Raw genomic sequence first — 18918 nt, 5'->3', positions numbered from 1 at the left:
AAGGCTAAAGTTGTATTGGTCTTCTGATGTAGTTTGAGAGAAATGAAGCTGCTACTTTATGTGTCTTCCTACATCAGCGTGTTTGTTTGAACGTTGTCAGTGTTGCTTCATCACGTGTGCGTTTCTGTCACAGTAAAGGAATGCCTACTTGGGAAAACTGCCGCATTCGATTGATACCCACCTTCCCTTCCCTTGTGAAGGTCGCTCCTCCCTCCTGGAACATTGATACTCTTTGCAGAGGTTTGTTATGACTCATTTGCTGTCACATAAAGCTCGTTATACATCTGGCCACAGCTGTGCAGAGTTGCACATCCACAAACTCACAATTAAACACATGTACGCAGATGCATAAACAGTTTAATCTGCACTACAGGGAGCGCGTTAACTTACATGCTCTCTCCAGGTGTGTCTTTCACCTCCACTGGTTGTGTCCCTAATTAAATTTTTACTCTCTCATCTCTGCCTGTGTGTCTTTCAACGTGACCTATAACTACTCTCACATTTGACCGCATGCTTAATGCATGACTTTCTTTTGTGTTTTACTTTTTAAAGTACTTTTTTCCAAGTAGGTCTTCTGAAAAGGGTTTAATGAGGTCATAGAACAAAGACAATCATAGACTTCTCTGCAGCCAGTCTTTTTGCATCCAGAGAAGTTGGCCCTCTGTAAGCTATTAGAAAAACAACACACTTTTCAGACCTGGCAGCTACAGCTAAGTGTAAAACGTGCTGTGTTACCCGGCTTAGTGGATTTTTACCTTGATATTTGTTTAAATTAACCACGTATGGTTCCACAAATACCCCTGGACATAATTTGGGGCTGTATTTAACATGTTATTTTCACTGCACAATCTGTAAGACTGTTTTATGGAGCAGATCACTGACCTTGGATGCGTGTGCAGAATAAAGCAATAAAACTGTGTGCAGCCATCTTATTTAGTCTTCTGCGTTTAATGGTGTTCTGTCAACCGATGATGAGATGAGATAGCAGTTTGTTGTCATGTCTTTTATCCAATTTCCGCTTTTTTTATACGTGGTTGCAGTATGAGTAATGTTTATGGAAGTGTTGTTGCTTTTACACATCCACACTTGTTATCATACTTGTCAAAGTTCAATAAATAGATTTGTTGAAGTGAAACGGTGAAGATGAGTTCACTTTTCTGATGCCAACACTGTTGTCTTATTTTTGGATGGATGAATAGCAAGTTTAGTTTAAGATCCTCATTTAAAAATAAATTTCTCATATGTAAGAAGGGTGCATGATCCGATTTGGTTTTTTGTATGTCTAAAGCTTTAAGCACAGCACTTTGATGTTTAAGGATGTCTTTTGTAAACAAAATCTAGACAATGATGTGAGTGATTTCCTGTTGGTTATGAAGTGGTGCTGAGGTTTGCTCCCAGATCCAAGCCTGCAGTAACCTTTGCAGTTCTTTCTTTTTTCCTCGCCTTGTTCGCTACAGATGATCCTAAAAATAAGACCATTATACAAATGCAAGCACAGCTTATAATTACCATTTTAAATGAAGCACAGCCATTGGGATGGACAGTCACCCCATCTCTCCTTGAAGGCTCTACTTCATAGCCACATCTGCCCATGGACACTCCGTCATGACTGGGTTATTAATCATTTGGCTAAATCGGATTTATGTGCTGTAAGATGATATATGGGGGCATATGCAGGCACTGGAATATTGATTTCATTTTGGCTTTAAGCTAAGACATCGTCAGCTAGGTGTTATGAGCTGTTGACAAATAGCAGGCATCCAAAAGGGTGAAGCCAGCTGGCGGAGCTGATCTCTAACTTTTCTGCCTTTTTGCCCTATCTCATTGTCTAGCTGGCCATGGTGTTTGAGGCTTTTAATCAACACAGAAGTAGTTTCACACTACCTGCAGCAGAAATCCTTCAGTGTTTTACAACCTTAAGTGTAGAGGATGATAAGAGTTCAAAATGTGAAATGGTTTTCAAACCGGTGCAGTGAGCTAGAGAGGTGCGATTCCCCCAAACATGCAGCTTAAATTAAATTTAAGATCATTTCATATTCGTGTTCTGTATTTGAGATGCTCCATTACCACATAGTTTTGTGCCAATTAGTCGAAAGTAAAGTCTCTTAGGATTAGGGCTGCCACGATTAGTCGACTAGTCACGATTACGTCGACTATTAAAATCGTCGACGACTAATTTAATAGTCGACGCTTCGTTTGAAGCTTTGTAAGATCCCAAAAGACACAGGAATAAGTAGTAGGATTTAAGAGTGTAATAACAGACTGAAACAGAAGATGGCAGCACTGCATGTACAAGGATGCCAGCTGCCGTTAAACCCCGAAGAAGAAGAAGCTGTGTCCCAGAATTCATAGCGCAGCCCAGCTCAGTTGTCAACAATGGCGGCAGCTAGTTAGTTTTAATATTACTCTTATTATTCTTTCTGGGTCACAAAATAAACGATTAACATATTTTCAGGTGAGAATGTAGCTGTGTAAACCTCAAATATCTTCTCAGTTTATCAAGACACCACATATTTTCAAAAGCGCTCCGACGTTTTCGGAGACGTCTGTTACAGCTAGCTGGTGGGTAAGCTGGCTGATAGCTAGCTGGTGGCTAGCTGGTGGCAAGGCTCACTAGAGCGGGTGAGAACACCGGACTCCCGGCAAATTGTTTTCAAACCCACCGCCGTCTTTCGCTACTCAGGTTAAACATGATATATAAGTCACTTAGATAACTTAAAAATGTTATTGTTTGGCTTTTTATTTAGTATTTTATTTGTTCCTGATTAAATCGGTTTGGCTGAGATTAAAGTTACAGTTTTTACACAGCTGAATAAACGTCAAGCAGATTAAACTCCATCGAAACAATCTGCAAATGTCATTAAAATTTTAATAAACTCTCAACTTGTCTTCATTTTTAGTTAGCACATACCTTAAACACTTAAAGCTGTAAGCTAATGATAGTTATATAAGAGCAGATGCTGCTGGTGCAATAAGCTGTACGTTTTTCGTCCAATGGATGATGATCTGATTAGTCGACTAATCGCAAAAATAATCAGTGACTAGTTGACTATCAAAATAATCGTTTGTGGCAGCCCTACTTAGGATAGTTTAATTATTATTATTATTCTATTTTCTTTCATTCCCAGACCTGGAAATTTCCAAGTGAGTGAGCCAAGCAAACATTTTCTCTTAGATTATTATGTACAAAGAGGCCTGTGTGTTTGCAGTCTTCTGCCCCAGCTGTCAACGTCAAATGACTTGTTGGTGTGTTTAAATATGGCGACGATTAAAAGAGTAATGTTGTTTTCCTGCTGCGATAAACCAAGCGTGACCTCAGCCATTTTTAATGCCTGCTTCAATCTTTGTCTCGACAGAACAACACGTCATGGAGACCGCAGTCCTGTCAGGAGTGTACCTGCTATGGTGATGTGGCCATCTGTGAGCCCACCCACTGTCCCAACCCCCACTGTGACCTGCAGAGGGTAAGATATTTTACATTTGACAAATATGCACTTTTTCTTTTTGTCCCCTGTAATTATTATGTCCAGGCGAGCAATCAATCAGTTTACCTAGTGATGTTATCTAATGTTGTTTGTTACATGGCAGCTTTTGCTTCTGGTTTTTGGGTTATGGCTCATTTATATTAGAGCGAAAATAAGACAACAACTTCCCTGAAGCTATGAAAAATTGGGTCTTTTCGGGTGATTGCATTGAATTTTCCACAGTCAGAGACAATCGGAAGTAGTTGTAGCAAATAGCTGCTCGGTCAAAGGTTGAACTTGCGACACCCACAACCTCTGGAGGATCACTCTTTATAACAAGGCGATTGTAGGATCGCCTGTTGGGAGACTAACTATGTTCAAACAACTGCAGTCTGACTCAGACTGTTAGCAGAAATAAGCAAACGTTATTAACATTATTATATTGGTTTGAAGTCTTTAATTTGTGCAAGTAACCAATGCTCGCTCATTTATTCAGCTTAAAATCTATGCTAACTTTAAAATTGTGAAGTTGCTAGTTCGCATGACTGAGGACTAAGAAGACATCAAACATTGACATTTCTTTAAAATCTCAGAGATACAAACAGGTGTTAGTGCCGTGGTGCAGTGAGATTTCAGTAAAGGATAAATGATGAGGACCCCACGGCAGTCATACTTGAGGGTTTTTTAAACTTCTAACAAAGTAGTTTTGGTGCATAAACAGAAGTAAACAGAAATTCAATGACATGAATACAACATGGGTTGTATTCAGCGGCTGAGAGGAGGCAGCAGAAACACTTAGCATGACAGTGAAAAACTAACAGTGACACTGGTACTGGGAATTCGGCTGCTGTCTTATCATACATGAAGCGAGCAGTGTTCAAATGTTACTTTGAGTTAGGGAGGTGAAGAAATGAGGTTCATCTCAGTCCATATGTCCATGTGCAAGCATGTTTCTCCCACACTCTACAGAGGGCAGTGGCACATACTTGTGACATCGTTAAACATTAGCTTATGTTGTCTTAAAGAGAGACCACACAATTGTTACCGTTTCAACCTGTTCATAAATCTCCCAAATGCGGCACAAATCAGTCTTCGAGCCATTAAACTACGTTGGTTACCCTTTTTTTTTTTTAGGTACGAAAGCAGCATCCCTCCAATTCAAATTCATATGAAGCCCTAACTTTGTCTTAAAGTTAGGATTGGTCATTGCCCATCCACATATTGACAAACGTTATTTCAGCTGTCATCTCTACAAGCTGCTGAATTTCATCTACATAGTTGCCGGGTCAATGCTGGTCTTTTCCTGTGTGCATGGCCTTTGAGATGTAAAGCACCCTGTGCTGGAATGCAATTCATCAAGCAGACACAAACTAGGTAGACGAGCAGTATAAAAAGATCAGGAGAAACATCCAGAAAGTTAAAAAGAGCCGTCTGTGGGTCTTAATGTGACGGGACTGAAAATAGACAGTAATATGAAAATAGTCAGACTGTGTTTTCCTCCTCGTTTATAATATTATATAGCAGTGCACAGTGCATGGCCACATTTATGTGTTGTGAAAAGGCTCTCAGTATTGCAGTCTTACACAACAAGTGAAGATTTCGCCTCTGTCAGTGCGCCCCAGGGTGGCTGTGGCTACAATGTAGCTGCCATCACCAGTGTGTGAATGGGTGGATGACTGGATGTGTAAAGCGCTTTGGGGTCCTTAGGGACTAGAAAAGCGCTATACAAATACAGGCCATTTACCATTTACCAACATTTTGCATTTCCAAATGATCACAAATGGAATTATTTCTTGATAGCGATTTAAATCCGTGGCCTTGGAAGTTCAGGAGGTTCACATTTGCTTTGTGATATTTTTATTTCCTTTCATCTCCTTCTTTACAAGCACAAATCCCCTTTCAAGGACCTGTTAAATCACTTTCCTTTGTGCGTTGCCCTTACAACAAGAATTCACGAGCTGGCAGACTATTGTGCAGCCGAGTCTGGCAATTGCACCATTTAATTTGGCACAATGACGAATGTTCAGTGAGCGTTCTTTCCAGCACCTTTTCTTTGGGCCCATTTTAATTCACATGAACACATTGTCAAAAATGTTTTCTCCCGTGCTTCTTCTCAGATGTGATCTAAACATCAAGCCTGCAGTGACGCCATCAAATTCAATCCCAACTCTGAGCTAAGGCAACAATCGATGTCTAATGAATTCCAGTCTGCTGCCTGGCAATCCAGTGTTAATTAAAAATTAGTCATCATGCTCAGCGAACTGTGTGCTCCCTCTCCATTTAAAAACCTCTTGTAATGTGACTTCCTCTCACCTACACTGATTAAACAAAAAAAAGCTTCAGAGATTTTATCATGTGACAGTCTCCGATTATGAGGCTTTCTTTTGAAATCCAAAGCCATTATCTGCCAGCTTAACCCCCCCCCCCCCCCCCCCCCCCCACTTTGACATTCCTAAAACGCATAACTAAATGCCCGCAACGTTCGACACTGTGGGTTAATCAGCTTTCCTCGATCTGCAAAGGAGTCCTCTCACTGTCTTTTAAAGCCGCATATTGTGTAGCGTGAACTGACGGCGGATGATGACACTGTGGCTTTTATCCCTTTTAAGCCGCTGTTATCAAATCGTGTGGAAAAAAATTTTTTTTTCAGGTAAAATAACACGAGTTTGCTGATGCTACTACAGGACCTTTTGTTGAATAAATTTTGATTTGAAACCTTTTTTAAAATGTTAATGACTAATAGAAAGTGTGGGGCATGAACATTTTTTAGCTTCCAAAGGAGGTCAGTAAACGTTTGAGCGCCTGTCTGTGAAATTGCAAAGAAGAAAAAAACCCAGAATATGTTCTACTCAGTCTATAATCTGGAAATTATTCATGTTTTCATTCTAAATCTTTCTAAAACTATTAACAGTTTTTACCATTGGGAGCGGTAATAGTTTTTAAAAAACATTTTGTTCACCTTTTATGACTCGGATAACAGTGAGAGGAAATGTTTTCCATTTATTAATGCAATCATTCTGACCCTTTTATAACAAAATGCTAGAATTGAAAGCAGACATTAGCTGTATCAGGTTTTTGATCTTAGTAGTGCTGAGATTGAGATATTTCTTAGTTGTATCTCACTGGCACAGCGGGTAACGAAGAGGCGACACAGCATGTGGAAATATGAGCGTCTGACTGCATGGAGACAAACGCGACTGGGAACATGTGAAGCTTTTTGTGCTTCACATGAACCTGAACATGATTCATTTGACAAAAACGAGGACAATAAACAACCTCCGAATAGAAACTCCAAGGGTCCCTGACTCAGAGAGCATGACATCAGTCGTTTAGACAGATGTACTTTTGCACAATTGAAAGATAACCAAGAAAACATCGTGGCATTTTTTTGTTTTATGTTATTTTACTTTATTGTATAGTATGAAGGCATTTTTAGATATGTAAGTTTGTTAACGGATACAGGAGCTTATAAAGACGATTAATAGGACGGCCACAGCATTCAGGAAACAGAGAAATGAGTTTCATACATTCTGAATGTGTCTCTTAAAACGCCTCGAGATGCCTGGATAGCAGATAATTTATTATCGCAGCATCTCAGTGCTACAGCGAGCGATTGTGAGGTTGACGTGCACGTGTGTATTTCATTTGTATTTATGATTATTGTGCTTATAAGAGGATGACAAAAGCCTGCGTTGCCCAAACCTGCAACACTAATTAATGAGCTCGCCTCTCATCTTGAGCACTGCTGCCAAAGAATGACACGCCTGTCTGTTGCTCCCATGGCCACATGATCTTCCTGTGAGATACGGGACTCGGCTGCACTCTCGACTTTTTGAAGCTGGTTGGTAGCATCACTGCTGAATTAATCACATTGAGAGGAGCTCACAGTTCAGCTGCAGTTTGTCAACTCAGAGCAAAGACGTGTGAAGAGCTCAAGATTGAAGTGCTGCTTTCGTAACTGCCGGCCTCCAATGTGCCCACGGTTCATGAGACAGATGGAGCTGCACAGTAGAGACTTTGAAATACAGTCAGGAAACTCAGTTAAATCAGTGAATTATGCTCGAAATCCAAGGTGGTGCTGGTTAAAATGCTGGTTAAAGTCTGACTTCATGTTTATAGAGTGCACTAGGTCTTAAAATACAGTGGTCTAAATGATGAAGGCTTCCCAAATGTTACTGAACCTGCTCTAAAACGCCTCAGCAGATGCACGCAGCGGTCACAGCATACAATGTCCTCTTCAGTGAATTGGCAAATCTTCCAAATTGTTGTTGGGAAAGTGGCATTTTCCCAGCAAATAGACTAATTCTGTGTAAACAATTAACTGGAAAAACTGCCATTAATACAAAATAATCTTGATACTATTCCTAAAGAAATGACAGCGTGTGTGCAGAGCCATTTATCTTATAGTCATGCCGGGATTTGCTCTTCAGTGTTTTAGAGAAGGCTATGTGCTGTAATTGCTTTAACTATTGAACAAAAGCATCACTCTGGTGACAAATGAACTCTTGTTCTGTTTAATTCTAAACCGTCTGCTTGTTTGCACCAATAAAACTCAAATTGGATCAAATTCAGTTATGGTGATTAAATTTTAAGCAGTCGACAGAAAATCTCGGGGGGACTCAGGGGACTGAAACCAAACAAAAAAAGATGAAAAGTTCGGGAGAGGAGACACCGAATCAAGAATCCAGATCTATGAAAACATCCAGGAGCTTCATCTCATAATGTTTTTTTTATTTGCACAATTCAGCCATTGTGACAGATGACGTTTGAAGACGCTGTTAAAATTCACTTCGGGGGCTTGTTTCTACTTCTAAATTTTGTGTGCTGCTGGGTGATTAATGGCGAGCTTCAGCTAAGATATGAACTCTGTCTTTTTCTTTATTTGGGGAGAACTATTACCTGCTGCACAGCTCAATTTCCATCTATTTGTTTCGCCCACTTGTTATTTCTACACTGATTTGTCATTTTTCCGGGTCTTTGTATGCAATTTTGTCTTTCATGCTGCTTTAGTGTAGCTCTATTTGATTTTTTTCCTCCACCATTTTTCATTTGGAAAAACACACTCTGAAAGCTCTGGGGGATCTTTTTTTCTTCCCTTTCACAAATCGCACTCACCTCCTCCTTTTTCTTTTCCATATCACTTCTATAAACATCACCTAAACCTCTAACAGGCTCTGCGTCCGGCTCTCACCGCTTTTACGTTCTCTTCCTGCTGCACAGCCGGCCTCAATTAGTGTGAATGGGCAGCGCAGTTAGAAGACTCTGTGGCGAATCTGTATTGCATATGTTTTACTACCTCCATTCCACATGCTGTGTGCTCCTGATAGTCTTCATTGACTCATTATTCTGTGCACTGATGTGTTGCATGTCAGTTGATCTTCATGGAAATTGAGAGGCTGTGTATTTAAAATGTGATGTATCCATGCTGGTTAACTCATTTCCTCTTTCTGATTGAGTTTCTGAGTGTGTTGTCTCCTGTTGTCAGTCTATTCATGTTTGTGTCTTTTAAAAAGGGCGAGCATTTGAGGATCCCCACCAACAAGTGCTGTCCAGAGTGCGCCTCCTCATCCCAGGGCTCCTGCCAGTACGAAGGAGTCACTTATGCAGTAAGTGATTATAAAAATGGCTGCTTCTCTTTCACCATACAAATTATTCAGGGTTGAAATGTTTACACCAGGATGCAGCAGCTATAGATCAGTTTGCCAGAAGTTTATTAAATCATTCTTTTCCTTTTCCTAAATCATCCCTTTTCCTGCTTCAACATGGCACAAACTCAGGTTCACAAAGAAAGTGACAATCGGTTTGCACAGACGATTGACCTCATCAACTTTCATTTGGGATCAACCGACAGGTTGACCGCAACCTGGGCCAACATTAGCATTTGATGCTTTTATGGTTAAATGGGGGGAAACCCCTGCAGCCAGGCTCTAAAGCTGTGTGGAAAACCTAAAATTAGGAAAATGAAGTCTGCAAAAGCAGTGCATTATTTGTTGGAATGGTTGAACTGAGAGCGAGCCATTTATTTAGGCTGATGACAACAATACGAAAAGGCAAAAGCTAAAATTTGAAAACACTAGGGCTAGAAAACAGCAAAGCAAGGGGAGCAGACCCTGTGACAAAGGCTACGTCCACACGTACACGGGTATTTTTGAAAATGGAGATTTTCCGTTTTCGTTTTAAAAAATAATCCCGTCCACACGTAAACGCTGCTAGGAACATGCCAAAGCAACAGGTGGCGATATATTCCCAACCGTGTAGAAATGTTGGCCAATCACAAGTCTAGAAGCTTCGGTGGGAAATAGTAAACAAAGCTGGAGCATAGAAGCAGAACCGAGTCGTATGTGTGGAGGGACAGTAACTGTGTGTGTATATGTAAGCATTTAAACACTGCAGAGAGTACAAGTAACAATAACAGTATTGTAGAAATTCATTTCACCGAAACAATAACGTGGCGCACACTGTGACGTCAAAAAATGCGCACATCTTTGACGCTGCGTTTTCTCCGTTTTCCTCGTCCACACGTAAATGCAAAAACGGAGTTTTCGAAAATATCCCCCCTGGCAGGCGTTTTTAGAAATATCCGCTTTCAGTGACCGAAAACGCCATTTATGTGTGGACGAAAGGTGCAAACGCATAGAAAAATCTGCGTTTTCAAAAATACCCGGGTACGTGTGGACGTAGCCGAAGAATAAAGGGAAACATCAACTATATACACACACAGAATGGCAATCAGGGAAATGGAGACCACCTGGGGAAAACAAGACGAGACAAGGAAAACAAAACTAACAAAAAAGAACAAGGAACACTAAATCAAAAAATAAAGTAAGACGTGAGATAACTACATGGGGAAAACACATGAATCAACTTAATACACCGAGGGAGGAATTAAACGTAAAGGCAACCAGGGAAAAAATGAATGACACAAAAGAAGAACACATGAAGCAATCATCAACGACCCTGAACCATGACACATGCCCAGTAATCATTTATAGATGTGTGTGTTTTCTCTTGTATGCCACCCTTTTCTTAAATTTTTTTAAAAATAAAAGTTACTCAAAAAGTAGAAAATGTTCTGCATGAACAAACCAAAGTCATTCAGCTCATGCACTGGTAGAGTTTGTAGACTCATGTCAACATGCTGTAGTTATTTGAAGGACTTGCATTGAATGGCCAGTCAAATCTAATAAAAATGTTTAAAAAAAAATTGCATTTGCCCCAAAATAAGATTTTAAACCTATTATAAAGACTTTAATTCTCAGTGACTCTTGCTTCTTTTGTCTCTGACATCACTTATGAGCAATAAGAATTTAGCCAGTCTAATCCTGTTTCCACAAAGCTGATAGGTCAGCCTGACTCGGTTATTTAGACATGCCTCCCAGTGTCTGTTTGGAAACAAACGCAGCAACAACTTCAGTTTTATTTCATTTTTTATTAGTTCATTAAAGTTGTTTTTTTCTTTTGGAACCTGCTGTTTCCTTCTCTGAGAAAAAAAAAAACTAATGCTAGTGTTCTCCCGCCTGACAAAAGCATCTCTGGCTGTTTCATTTTCCATCAAGTGTCCTCTAGTTTAATGACGTTGGCTGACATTTTGGATAGTAAACGGCCTGAAGAGAAACAGGTCTTTCTTGGCAGTGATTTTAAAGAGTTTGTTGGCATTGCTTGCCTGGTGAAGTAGCACTTGACATGGATCTGAACAGCGAGAGGAGAGATGAGTTTTGGAGAGGAGTAATAGCATTTTAAGAGTTTTGCTGCATCTTCTTTGAAGGGCAAAGAATAACATTGCATTGCTGCCGCTGCTTTTCCAGGAGACACAGTCTGGAACTGTTGACTTCTTCCTTTTTTACAGAAATACAAGGTCACACAGGAGGATGATACTCATATAACAGCATTCTTTGGAGACTTTTCTGAGTTTGAACTGTCGCTCTGCAGGAGCTATAATACAGAATTTTAATTCAGTATATCACTGGCAGATTTTTCCCTCAGTATTGAAAATAAGGGAAAAATATCCTGGCTGGTAAAACTATAAAGTTCTTAATTGTTTGCCACAGACTTCTTCCTGGGGTGAAAACGAATTTGGATAAATGCTTCATTAAAACTAAGACTAATTAGGTGTTTTACAAAGGTTTAAGAAGGATTTCATGCAGGTTTCTCAGCCTGACACCTCCGAAAATGAGAGAAATCAGATCTTAACTTCTATCATTATGACTGCAGGCATGATGGACCTGCTGATATCTCATTTGGAGTGAAAGAACTGCTCTGGTCTTCCACGGTATCCACAAATGGATGTATAACAGATGGATATCGAAGTCTCTGTAATATCTCAGAATGACTGTTTAATCTATCCTGTTCTGTCAGTCACAGAAAAGAAACATCTTCATGGTTTACATGAACATACACTCGCCTGAAGTGATAACGTTTTTATACATGTGTGAAGAAAAGCCTGGGAAAATCACCAACAGGCTTACAGCTCTGCAGTTTTGCTATCAGTCGAAAAGCTGTCGTCAACTTAAAGTTTGATACAAACTTGAATTAGATATATGCATGTCAGCGTTCAAATGTTAAGGCAATGCCTTTTCACAGCGTGCCTCCATATCTACATTCGCATACACCCTCTTATATTTTAATCAGGTTTTTGCTCCTTATCGCTTCTTCTCATGGTCTCTCTTTGTTCTGAAGATCTTCTGCCCCTCTGCGACTCTGCTCTCTGTCACTCAGGCTTAGCCTTACAAAGTCGTCACGTTTACAGAAAGAAAACAGCTTTCCTCTTGCCACTGTCTCTGCTGTTTCCTCCTCTTTTTCTTTGCACCCTCGTTGTATTTCTCTGTGTAACTGTCACTTGGTTTCTTTGATTTCCACAGCATGACAGTCAGTGGAGTCCCTCGTCTTGCTCAGTGTGTACTTGCTCCGGAGGTAGTGTATCCTGCAGCACTCGCCCCTGCCCGCATCTCACCTGTCCCGGGGATCAAAGCCTGTTCACCCCAGCCGGGGAGTGTTGCCCCAAGTGTGCCAGCAATGGAGGTGAGGGCTAAATTAGGGCTAACACAAAGCATATGTTGTAGATTGTTGATAGTGCTTTTTTCCCACGCAGATTTCTTTTAAATGATCATAACTCTGTGTAGATACATGAAAAACATGTTGCATCTCATGGAAATTGTTTGCTTCTTTTAACCCTTTAAGACCTACCATAGAACCAAGTCTGCCAGAGCTTATATTATATTTTTACATGCTGTAGAGCCATTTTTGGGAGCATTTCAAGTTGCTATACATCAATACAACAATTACAGCCTAAATTATAATAATATGTATGCATTAAGTGCATAGTAATTACATAAATTGCAAAAAAGTGCAATAAACTACCAAGAAATTGAAAATTGTTTTTGTTTTTTAACATATATTTCTAGTTAGAGAAATTTAAGAGGCTTATCCCTCAAAACTGTAAAAACAAAAAAGTTGCACAAAATAGTTTCCCACCACAGGAAATTTATTTTAAGTGTCTTCATAGTTTTATTTTTGAAATACACCAATTTTTATACACTGCAGGAAAAACGAAAATAAATATTATAGTACAAATTTGCAAAAAAGCAGCATATGCAGCAAAATAAACTATTTCCAGCAGTGCAATATGAGTCCTAAGCATCCCAGAAACGACACAGAAAGTCATAAAGTCAAAGATAACTTTTAAAAACACCAGTATAGGCTCATGAGGCCTTGATGGTAAAAAAAAACTACATTTCCACGAAAATGACGTCACTTCCGGTTTCGGGCAGGTCATGGCGGACATGCGATAGATCGTGCTGATGGACGTAGGAAGTGTTATGAACAGCTGATTTGAGCGTGTTTCTGGAATATTATGTTTTTGTTGCTGCAAGTGCTTTTTATGCAGTTTTTGCAAAGCTATATGTGGAAGGAAACTGTGACCGAGGACAAGCTGATGGCATAAGATGTAAGTACAACTCCTCCAGTTTCATATGCAAAAACAATTATTTCGCTAGCTCACGTGGTTGCAGAGCTACCGGGATTTAAAAATAGTTATGCAAAACAGAGCGTGCCCACTCTGACCGGTTTTAAAGGGTTAATTAATTTAGACAATAATTGATCTTTAGATCTTTGAAAGGGCATCTATAAATGGGTAGGATGAATACGATATATGCAAACAAAGCAAAACTGTGTGGTGGTGACTATGGATATGATTTCTTTTTGTTAGTTTTTAGGAGTAAATGAAAAAGAAAGACTTTGCAGATGCGTCAAATTCTTTGTGTCATGGTTTGCTCTGTGGCAGGTAGGATGCAGGACCCAAACGCAGGACTCACACACGGGAAATTTATTGCTGGAAATTACTACTACGACTACAAAACAAAAACCCGAACACTAGAAAATAAACCAGGAACTAGGAATTACTTGGCACACAGAGGGAAGAAACACAGCATAGTGAGGGTGCAATGCGACAACTACCAGAGAAAACACAGGGCTTAAAAACGGCGTAATGAGGGAATGGGAAACAGGAGGGAAGCACAGCTGGGGGTAATCTGACATAACGAGAGACAGGAAGCAAAGCAGGCTACACTGATATGGGACACGGACTATCAAAGTAAAACAGGAAACACGACACATACGCAAAGACACAGCTTTCTACTTAATTGTCTGCAATTTAATATTTGGCAGCTGTTTATCTTGCTGCGCACTCTTCTGCTAAAACATGGAAATTATATTCCAGTGAACAAATGACTCATGTGAATCAGCCTCTGTCTTTATTGTCTAAAATGTCTCTCAACATTTGCACCAAAGGTGAATGTTGCCGTAGCTCTTCAGATACCAAAGCTTCATTAAATCTATAAAGTGTCATTTCCTTTTGCAGTATCTGTTTCCAAAACTAAGCTAAGACTTGAAAAAGTAGAAGATATGAATCTGCTGACCGAATGCATTTTGGTGAGAACTGCAGGTAAATGTTGTCCACACAGGAACAAACCCTTATTACTTGACAGTGATGCTTTGCCTCGCCTCGACTGAGGCTACGTCCACACTAGCCCGGATGGATTTGAAAATGGCGTTTTTGTCTGAAAACGCTCCGCGTCCACACTAGCGGTTTCAGTCATTTTCAATGAGTTGCACGTCCACACTAAAACAGCCGACGTTGCAGTTCCACGCATGCGTGAAATGCAAGACGACTCGACCTGCGTCATTTCCCTTGTTTATTTACATTCCGGCTCTTTGAAACGTGGCAGCGAAATGGCAAGACAAAGCACCAAATTCTTGGTTTAAGTCGTCACATGACTGCATCATATAAACCAGCATGCGTCATCGTTTTCGAAAGTCTGCATTTTCGAGTGTCCACACTGCGACAGGACAGCTCCGTTTTGAAATGCAGCATTTTCAAGAGCGCTTTCAAAACGCTGCATTTTTCCTTGGGGAAAACGGCGTCTCAGTGTGGACGGGAGAGAAAGCGCATCGTTTTCGTTTGAAAGCGGAAAGGCATTAGTGTGGATGTAGCCTGAGTGAGACCTCAGGCGTCCGCCAGCAGCAGCTTAACTAATGACTTTGAATAAAAACCACTAAGTAAAGAGAAAACACCTCATTCTCAAAACAGTGCACACAGGCTGCATGACCACTCAACCTCAAACATTATCATCTCCTAATTTCAAAACCCCAATGTTTCATCAGTACTCCTTAGTCTGACCGGGCCCTGACACTTTTTGACGAGCTGCTCCAGACTTTCTGAAAACTTTATGCCAGCGGTGATTTGTGTGACTGCATTATTTTCCAAAACTTAAAAGTTAGAAGTTATTAAAATATTCTTCCCGCAGTATTAGCTTCAGGAAGGCATGATTAATTAATCCCAATGTCCAAAGGCTTAAATGCTAAAGATGTATCCAACCACATGAAACAGCAATAAAAATGCAAAGCAGTTCTTAGTCAGGTATGGGTTTAAAGGCCTTTCTTACAGCTGATTGAATGATGTTTTAATTACTGGATATAACTGTTGGCCGTACCGAGTACTGAGCAGTGCTATCAGTGCTAAATAAATAAGCTGCATTCCTGACCCTGAGGAATAGACTGGGAGTAGTTCTTTAATATGTAAGGCAACATCAGGCTTGACCTAAAGGCACAAACAGATACATCCAGGAGTATAATTTTCTGTATCTGTAGATCAGCCCATTTTTACCTATGCCCGATTCTGCTTTTGATTGAGGATTGGACCGATACCCAATCATAAATATCAGATTGGTGTATGTCAGACATGCAGTAGATTACTAGAGATGAACTCTTTTTACATATCACTCCTATACTTGGATCGTGTTGTGACAAACCCAGAGTTTATAGAGTGCACAGAGCAGCCAGATTGGAGCTGAAAGGTTAATTGAGACTGTAATGACGTCTTTGAGCTGCTATGATGCATCCCAGTGGTTAGTAGATAATTCGCTACTACTTTCTTTCTTCTCTCCTGACTCTAAATCACTCTGTGTGCATGCAAACAATGCCTGAACTGTCAGCTCATTACCTTACACTATTTACTCATTTAGTTTTTATCTGTGTGTGTGTGTGTGTTTGTTAGAGTCTTGCTCTTGGCAGGGGATCGTTTACAGGGATGGAGAGGAGTGGAAGCCCAGCCTCTGTTCCAGATGTGTCTGCAGCAATGGAGAGGTCCAGTGTTCAGTAGCAGAGTGTCAGCAAGTGGCCTGCAAACCGGTAGGTTTCCAGAAACACACAATTTTAAGAGGTTTTGATCTTTAATTTTTATGTGGGCAGTCACTGTTTTTAATTCACTAAACCTACTGGCATTAAAAGAAGGATTTGGAAGGAGGTGTCTCGGATCCATCCTAGTCAGCTTTCCTCTGTTACCTCCCAAATCCCTCAGCTCACCACCTTTCTAGTCTAAAGCTAACCGCAGAGACTCGGACTGATTTTCGCTGCTTCTGTCGTATTTTTACTCTCGGTGACTAACAGCTCGTGGTCATGGGTGAGGAGAGGAACACTGACACTTTCACCTGTACTCTCACCACAACAGACCAGGCCTGCAAATGCTGCATCAGTCACCTGCTCCACTCTGCCACCGCTCACAGAAAACAACCTGAAATACACGACCAAAATGGAATATTTATTTCAGCTATTCTTAGAAAAGAAACAAATTATATTGAAATGCTAAAGATAGATGAGCCTGTTTTAAATTCCAGTATGCCTCTTGGGTTATAGACACTTCTTTTTTCTATTTTAGTGCTCCTTTTTATTCCTTCACAGGTTAAATAAATATTCATGTGTTAAAAAAAGAAATGCAAGTAAGTAAGAAAGGTTTGAAGTTGTTGCAAGGTGGTTTGGCTTTGTGCTAAGGATGAAATTCATCTTATCAACCTCTTGGTAATTGTATTTGCTAAAATGTCAGGTGGGCTAACAGTACTGTCAAAGCTTATATGCCCTTTGTTGTGTGAAATACAGTGAAATAACGGCTAATCTGAGAGGGTTTGTGCTTGTGTGTGTGCAATGTTTCCTCAGCATGAGAACTTGGTGATCCAGCCAGGAGAGTGCTGTCCCCAGTGTGTGTCCAACCCTTGTCTGTCAGCTGGAAAACAGTACCAGGTAGGCAGCCTGTGGGTGTTTGAACTGTGCTTGTACTGTGTATGCACCTGTTATTGTGCAGATTTGTGTGAATCCTGTGGTTTACAAAGCCTCTGTGTGTTGGAGGCAGCTGATAACGGCTCATAAATCTATACATTTGAAACCTGAAACATTGATTAGAATATCTGTGATGATAGTGAGGATATGATGCATGCAGTGAATATGTGAATGTCTCTATTGACATGAAAAGTCTGAGCCTTCCTCTCTCCTCCTCCTTCTTCTCCTCTCCTGCTGTGTTTGCAGTGCACATGCTCCCATCTCGCTCACTGCCAGCTTTCTCTTTTGATCACAGAATGTCCCATTCTATCTAATGTGTGTTTGCGTTTTCTAACACACACACACACACACACACACACACACACACACACACACTCACTCTCATTCATGTTGGCGTCATCTTGATGGATAAGAGAAGGAATTGTGATGCTTCGCCTCTGGTGTCGATTACCTAACTGAGTAGCTATACAGTCACAGAGTGCCTCCACATCTGTTGCACACACACATGTTATTGTATATGTGTGTGTGTGTGTAAAACACATGTAGTATTCATAACAACAACTTCAAAAGAAAAAATTAACAGAGCTTTGGGAGAATTTCTAATTCTCACATTTAAAAATGGAAAGAATCCAATCTCACAATGTGTCCATTTTTCATTTCTACACTTTATTTATAAGGGAGAGGGCAGCACAGTGGTGGCATGGTTAGAGGTGTTGGTGCTCACAGCAATCAGGCTCCTGGTTCAAACCCCAGCTGGGGGCCTTTCTGCGTGGCATGTGTGGGTTTCCTCCAGTACTCCAGCTTCCAACAGTACAAAGACATGCATGCTAGGTTAATTAATAATTCTTAGCCATAGATATGAGATTGTAGAAGTGGTAGAAATTGATCAATATATGGTTTTGGGGTTTTTTGCCTGTCCCGTTTGGTTCTTTTGCCATCAGAATTATTGTCTAAAGGCGAAGAAAGATGCCCAACGGTTTTACTTTACCAAATGGACCATCCCAGCCTTGCCGTAATGGTCTATTTTGATTCACTTGATCAATATGTGTTTAAATGTGACTTGTACTCAAAGCACTTTGAGAGATCAGTAAATATTGAAAAGCACATTAAATAGAAGAACCTTTTTATTTCTATAGCGATATGATTATAAAACACCTACAGCGAGCCTTTTACTTGTTTACCTTATGTAAAATGTGTTGGTTGGCTAATCCTGTGTTTGAATTATGGACTTAGACACTTTAACACCATCAGTGATGCGGCTGAAAGAAGCTAAAACCGTCTCACATTCATCTCATCCACTGTTTTAGTGATAGAGAGCTGTGATACTGACAGCTTTCCAATAGACTCGTGTGTGTTCCAGTACAGAATAAAGCTCAAACACTTTCATACAGCATTTAAAAATACTGTTTCCTCTCTCAATCACACTTCTTTCAGCCTGTTTTATGTGTTTACCTCCTTGTGCTGTTCTTAATATTATAGTTTGATCCACTTTGTGAATTATGACCTCCTCAGCTTGCATTTCCGTCCATGTTGCGGTTCGCCATACTGTCATGTGAACTTGTATCTACACTATAAACTCTGGGTTGGCCTGTCAAGGTCATAACCAATTTTATTAAAGATGTCCTGAGTATGTTTAACCTGCTCTGTAGTACAAGCTAAACTTCACAAAGGCAAAAAGGATCAAAGGACACATTATAATGGGTTATAACAGGCATCGTTTTTGCTTTTACCCTCAAAATTGTAACACGATCATGGGATCTGTGGTGACTGTTAAAAGTCTCCATCGTTGGTGCAGAAATCGTCTAAATGTGAACGTGGATGAAGTTATAGGAAATGTAAATAAGTGTGT

General features: G+C 40.3%; 1 protein-coding gene across 4 annotated transcripts in view; it reads left to right on the top strand.

Moving 5' to 3' along the window:
* fras1 (Fraser extracellular matrix complex subunit 1) overlaps window positions 1-18918 on the top strand; it is a 337242-nt gene that overhangs the window by 98006 nt on the left and 220318 nt on the right. For all 4 annotated transcript variants that reach the window (XM_087849466.1, XM_087849465.1, XM_087849467.1 and 1 more), the window contains 5 exons: window positions 3357-3464; window positions 8978-9070; window positions 12323-12482; window positions 16015-16148; window positions 16950-17033. In XM_087849466.1, coding sequence (XP_087705592.1) covers window positions 3357-3464; window positions 8978-9070; window positions 12323-12482; window positions 16015-16148; window positions 16950-17033 — 579 coding nt within the window. The remainder of the gene's footprint in view (window positions 1-3356; window positions 3465-8977; window positions 9071-12322; window positions 12483-16014; window positions 16149-16949; window positions 17034-18918) is intronic.

This window comes from Neolamprologus brichardi, chromosome 12, assembly GCF_056152115.1.
Source record: "Neolamprologus brichardi isolate AB-2024 chromosome 12, ASM5615211v1, whole genome shotgun sequence".
NCBI lineage: Eukaryota > Metazoa > Chordata > Actinopteri > Cichliformes > Cichlidae > Neolamprologus > Neolamprologus brichardi.
The sequence above is the reverse complement of the archived record's forward strand: the minus strand, read 5'-3'. Positions and strand labels throughout refer to the sequence as shown.